At 46.1% G+C, this 6,210-nt stretch overlaps 1 protein-coding gene across 1 annotated transcript in view; it reads left to right on the top strand.

The window, feature by feature from the left end:
- The window catches only part of LOC110001275 (E3 ubiquitin-protein ligase SMURF2), a gene marked incomplete in the record, with an annotated part of 47,544 nt that overhangs the window by 32,151 nt on the left and 9,183 nt on the right, over positions 1–6,210 (top strand). Inside the window, 3 exon segments of the mRNA XM_065964426.1 lie at positions 1,989–2,147; positions 2,254–2,301; positions 4,990–5,191. Coding sequence (XP_065820498.1) covers positions 1,989–2,147; positions 2,254–2,301; positions 4,990–5,191 — 409 coding nt within the window.

Raw genomic sequence — 6,210 nt, 5'->3', positions numbered from 1 at the left:
TAGAACAAAGCTTCCTCTCTGAATGAAGCAAGCAGGGGAAGCTCGGGTGGGGGGGACTTGGCTCCAAAACGTTTCCACAGATGTGGATGAAGTTTGGAGCTGCTGACAGCCCTGGAAGGAATTAAGCCCTGATTATATTAATGATAGAAATGTCAAAGTCATATTTACAGACTTCACAGATCATACATTTAAAAGTCAAAAACAGAGGCGAATTGTTTTCCTGATCACTTGATTGATTACCCGACATCTCTCTCCACTTGTAACCCCAGCTGAGTGCAATAAATCCTCCTTTTGCGATTATTTTAGGTCAGGTACAATCACTTCTATCTGAACCACTTCTCTTGCTGCTTCCATCGCTGCAACACCTGTTGACCTGATAACTGCTCTCATATCTGACAACCGAGGGGCGTCCAAAACGGCCGGTGTGGGGATCGCCTTAAAAGCGCCTACCTTCTCTGGTCCAAACAAATCCAGAGCATTCAGGAGCAGAATCTAAAGTTAGAAGGAGGACATACTGGCTGCTGCTTTGTTGTCAGAGAAGCCAGCACTTCAACATAGCATGTTTCCTTAATGATCAGAGAGTAAGATACCTTTATCATCTCACTCTCTACACATCTGACTGATTGGTCCTTTAACACTTAATATAAAACGGGATTACTCTTAAAATTGACCCAACACTAACACACAGATCAAGTACTCATGCCCTCACATAGTTCTCCTTTTGTCTGCTTTTACACCTTCCACACTCAAAACATCTGTCTACAGCTGCTTTACATTGGCTAATATAACCAACATAACATATAGCTGGTGTCATGGCATCTCTCAGTCCTGGTCCTCGTGTATTCTTGCTGAAACCTGCAGCTGATTATGAGCCTGTCATGCTGTGAGAAGTCCATTGTTACGGGGCTCACACGGCGATTTGCTCCTTGGGATGGAGCGCTGAAAGGCTCTCGCTCTGGGACACATGGCTGGCAGCACACACGTCTTAATCAACCATAACAGAAAGTATCAGTCAGGCACGTGTGTCCTATTGATTATCATACTCCAGAAGAAACACACACTCACACACGTCTGCACAAGCGAAGACGGACTGCAGTGCACTCCAGACGATATCAATAAAACCTGACCGATGCTATAATATCTGGCTCCTGCTGCCTGCGTTCTATCAGTACATGAGTGATAGATGATGTTTTTATTACTCGTGATGCGAGGCTTTCGGGTCACGCCACACCTCGCCGTGTGCTCCAACGTCAGCAGATCGCTCAGCTGCCAAGCACTCGCAGCTCGCGAGGCTCTGGTTCTCTTTTGGTTTCAATCGTGCAAAACAGAGAAGTGAGCAGAAGAATTGCAAGAATTCAATATTTTCTGAAGTATCTAATATACATGGAGTCTTACTGAAGGGTTTGCAAGGCAGAAGATAATAATCATGAAGGACGGGAGAAGAGATGTATTAATACCAGAATGATAAACTTTGATGTGGTGCGAGTAAAAATGGATCAACACTGAATCTGATTCTACACCAAAGCAACAAAAACAGAAGTCCAAGGCACATATTATTGGATTGTTTCTTGTTTTTACTTTCCAAAAATTGTACAAATATGTTGGCAATGTTAAAGGTCTGATCAGTGAGATGAGAGCAGTTATCAGGTCAACAGGTGTTGCAGCGATGGAAGCGGTCAAGAGAAGTGGTTCAGATAGAAGTGATTGTACCCGACCTAAAAAGCCTCTGCATGTTTCTAATAAGCTCCACGAGCAGAAACGTGCTCAAACTAGGATCAATATTGGAGATGCTTTTGAAAAATGGAGAGAGGTTAGAACACAGAAAGGTTTACAGACCCATGCAGAGCTGGATAAACACTGAAGCTTCAGAGTCCACCACATGGTGACCTGAGTGAGCATCCACTCTAGAGAGGGGGGGGGGACATTTCTCTTTTTTTTTTAAATCTGTGCGGACTGATACTTGATGTTGTGTTATTTTTCATTTTCAGGGATCTGAGTAATGTGAACTGTGAGGAGCTGGGTCCTCTACCTCCTGGATGGGAGATACGAAACACGGCCACCGGGAGGGTCTACTTTGTCGACCACAACAACCGAACCACGCAGTTCACAGACCCGCGCCTCTCAGCCAACCTGCATCGAGTCCTAAAGTAAGTAGTTATCCCCCGAGCCGTAGAAATGAGAGACAGAACATTAAAAACATGACGCAAGAGCAGAGAGATTTATTTCCTCTCTTGTCTTTGTTTTCGTCTGCAGTCCAAGTCCCAACGGTTCCAGAGGAGGCATCGAAGCGCAGAATGTCAGGTGAGGTTTTGATGCACACACTCCTCCAGACATGCACAGATTTGCTCACTCCCTCTCAGTCGATGTTTTAATATGGGATCCCGTGCCAAGGTGTGTTAAACACCTGTAGAGGTTCAGCAGCCAGTATGCTGAGCAGACGCTTATGCACACGCACGCACACACACACACACACACACACACACACACACACACACACACACACACACACACACACACACACACACACACACACACACGTTGAACTCCCACCAGCTTTTTTTTCTGCACAAACATTTGAATTCCTCCTGCCTGCAGAGGTTTTGATCATAAAGGCATTTTAACACACAATCCATCACAAAGTTGGCGCTGGCCTGACATCACACAGCTGAACCGAGGCTGAAGTGTCTGCGACTGAGGAGCTTCAGAGTGTAAGTTTAACGTCCGAGCACATGAGTTAACAGTGCGTGAAGGGGTGGGCGATAAGGCAATTATATCAATATATTCTGTTTTAATTTTTTAGACATTTTGTAAGTTACTGACCAGCACATGCAAACTGATTCCCCCATTTACGCCAAGACCTTGAAAGAAGCAGAAAACATGTATTTTCCTGCTTTCTGAAGTCAAAGTCGTCCAAACAGCACAACTTACAACACCTGAGCATCGTCAGGTAACCTGCACCTGAGTTTTGCTCAGGGTTAGCTGGAAAGAGAGGAGAGAAATATGGGTCATGTTTGTCTGCCACCACAAGAACAACAGAGACACAGAGCAGGAATGTTTTGATTTATGGGTCAAAGAGCAGGAAAAGATGCTGCATGCCTCCTCTCTCCTGACATCTCTCCCACCCTCTGAGCTGTCTGCACTGTTTGGGTGCTGTCGGGAGAGTGCCCTTCCTGTCCCCTCCCCCCTCCCTGTGAGTCTAGTCTGCAGGAAATAAAAGGATTCAGGAGGAGGTCTGCAGCGTCCTTTGGGGCCCTGTAGCTTTCTGGGATAGCAGGAAGTGATTGAAAAGCCAAACAGGATTCAGCTGGGCGGGCAGACAGCAGAAAACAAACTTGGAGAAGTTGTCATTGTGGTGGGGAGAATGTAAACCAGGGCGGACACTTACATACACATTTTTATTTAGCTTTTTAAAAGTTTGAACATGTAGAAAAATACTTACTTTGTGTTATATATGTATGTGTGTGTGTGTGTGTATATATATATATATATATATATATACACACACACACACACACACACACACAACAGAAAGAGAAAATGTATTACGTAAAACATGTTGAAACATGTACATACAGTATCTTATGCTGATGCTAAAGTGAATCCTGCAGTTCCTGGAGTGTCCACTAGAGGCTGGCTGCAGAAGCACAGGAAGTCACATACACACCCATTCTAAAAAGCCTGTTTTTACAGCAGAGATGAACATGTTTACAGCCTGGTTCAAAAAACCAAATAGGTGTGATTAGCTCATGTCTGGATGGACACACACTGTATGGGGGGTGAATGTTTTGATGACTCATCAGTTTTGATTTGATGAAGGATAAGAGTTATTCACAATAAGGCGTGTAGCTGACCTGATTGACAGGTGGGCGCGGTGTAACGGTTTGTCAGGAGGTTTAAAACCCGCCTCAGCTCCAGCTCTCAGCCTGTCGTTAGGTTGACTGTCGTATTTGAAGGATGATCATTGTTGATGTGTTTCACCTTTTAGACCACAGCTGCCATCTTAGCGGCCTCAGCCTTGTGGGGTTGAAATCTGGTGCGTCCCCCTTTGTTCAGGTGTGTGTGTGTGTGTGTGTGTGTGTGTGTGTGTGTGTGTGTGTGTGTGTGTGTGTGTGTGTGTGTGTGTGTGTGTGTGTGTGTGTGTGTGTGTGTGTGTGTGTGTGTGTGTGTGTGTGTGTGTGTGTGTGTGTGTGTGTGTGTGTGTGTGTGTGTGTGTGTGTGTGTGTCTCTCCCCGTGTGCTCGCCTTCAGAGTCTGGTGTTTATGAGCCTGCTCTGGGCCGTGCCCGCCTGCTGCCTGCCCCCCCCCCAGCTGGAGTGCAAAAGGCCATTGTGCAAATGATCCTTCAGGGCCGGCTCCATAAAGACTCTTTGATTCTCGTGTGTGTGTGTGGCGACCTCTGAGGCTGTCTTCCTAATACATTTAAAAGTTGTTATCTAATTCTACTTTCATCATCGACCACAGATGACGTTCACTTCCACACTCATGTGCTCGGGCGTAGTGTGGTGATGAGTCTAAAGTATGACAAGATCTATTTTCAGAACTTTGTTTCCCCCTCTGTGGGGTTTAGCTGCTGCCCTGTATAATGTAAAGTTCTGCCACCTCTCTGAGCAACATCATCAGACCTCTGCCAGGTGGAGAGGAGGTGAAAGGAAGGTGTGTTACCTCCTCTTATTCCTCCTCCACATCCGTGTGTGTGTGTGTCAGTGAGGGGGCTGAGCAGCTGTTTGACTTGATGTGCTGTCCAGATGAGCTCAGTGTGTTTACTCCTCGCACCCTGCAGTCAGCAGAAAGAACTCCACTTCTCTGAAAGATGTTTTCAGTTTCTTGGCCCTTCTCTTGTTGTTTTTGTCTAAGCTCTTGCTTTTCTTTTCCCCTCACTAGTAAGCTTGTTTGTGTTTGCTATTGGAACATCTCTGAGATTAAGTTTCTGTTGCTCTGTGTCTTACTGTTTCTCTCTCTCTCTCGCTCTCTCTCTCTCTCTCTCTTTCAGTCGTCAGAACCAGTTGAAGGATCAGGTCCAGCAGGCTCTGGTGTCCCCCGCTCAGCTCCCCGAGGAGGCCGAGTGCCTCACGGTGCCCAAGTACAAGCGGGACCTCGTTCAGAAGCTCAAGATCCTGCGTCAGGAACTGTCCCAGCAGCAGCCTCAGGCCGGTCACTGCCGCATCGAGGTGTCCCGAGAGGAGATCTTTGAGGTGAGGAAACTGGCTCTGTCGTGCCATCCAATCATCTGAAGCTCACTAATTGAAAATATTCTGTTTTTTGGGGCCTGTGTTGAGAGAAGAGAGAGCAGGGAAAGACATCAAGATCAACAAGATCCGAGGTCGGATTTAAACCCACGGCAGTTTGTACATGTGGCGGGGACAAAACCACTAGGCCATCGGCAACAAAATTAGTGCATAACATTTTGAAGTTAGTAATAATCTCTCCTGGTCAATCTGCAGTGCCTTAAAAGTCCACCAGGGGGATTCGTGGGGAATCATTTCTTTAGATCATAAAAAAAAGCAATGCTGTATCTTCCCCAAACTTACAAACAATACTTGTGAACTTGATGCCCTTGTAGTCATTTCATCAGCACACGTTCTTGTTCTTTTCAACCGGCTGATGATTAAAAGTTATTTATAGAAACACCAGAGTTGTGTTTAATATCCCCTAAACCCTCCCCTCACTTTTCTAAAGGTCACTGCCTGGAGACGTGTTTGGCTGTGAGAATGACTTCTCTCACACTCGTGTTTATCTACGATGTGTGAATCCCACCCGTTAAAAAATCTAAAGCAGACCTCTCGTTTGAGATGAAGACATTCTGCAGAACATTTTTTTTCTCAGCCGGGGAGGTTTTTCTTCTTCTGCTGTGAAGAGGTGCGGGGCCTTCATCGGAGCAACAACACCTGCAGCAGACTGCGTGACCCTCGTAAAATATGCACTGGAATGTGCTGGATCGGCCGCGTCTGTTAATCTGAACGGAGACATTTTTGTTGGCTGATCTCAGCGTGAGAGAGAGAGGGAGGAAGGGGAGAAAGACGACGTCTTAAGGCTGAGATACAAAACTGCAAAGCGTCTCCAGACCAGCTGAGGTGTTAGGTTACACGCAGAACATGCAAATTGCGAGCCTGTTGACTATCAGATCTGTCCTCGTGTGATTTTCAGCGTTGATAAGACGTTCATGTTTCTCACACAGCACCTCTGTGTTGTCTGCTGTATCTGCAGGGCAAAG

The sequence above is a fragment of the Labrus bergylta genome, chromosome 16 (genome assembly GCF_963930695.1).
Source record: "Labrus bergylta chromosome 16, fLabBer1.1, whole genome shotgun sequence".
Lineage (NCBI taxonomy): Eukaryota > Metazoa > Chordata > Actinopteri > Labriformes > Labridae > Labrus > Labrus bergylta.
The sequence above is the reverse complement of the archived record's forward strand: the minus strand, read 5'-3'. Positions and strand labels throughout refer to the sequence as shown.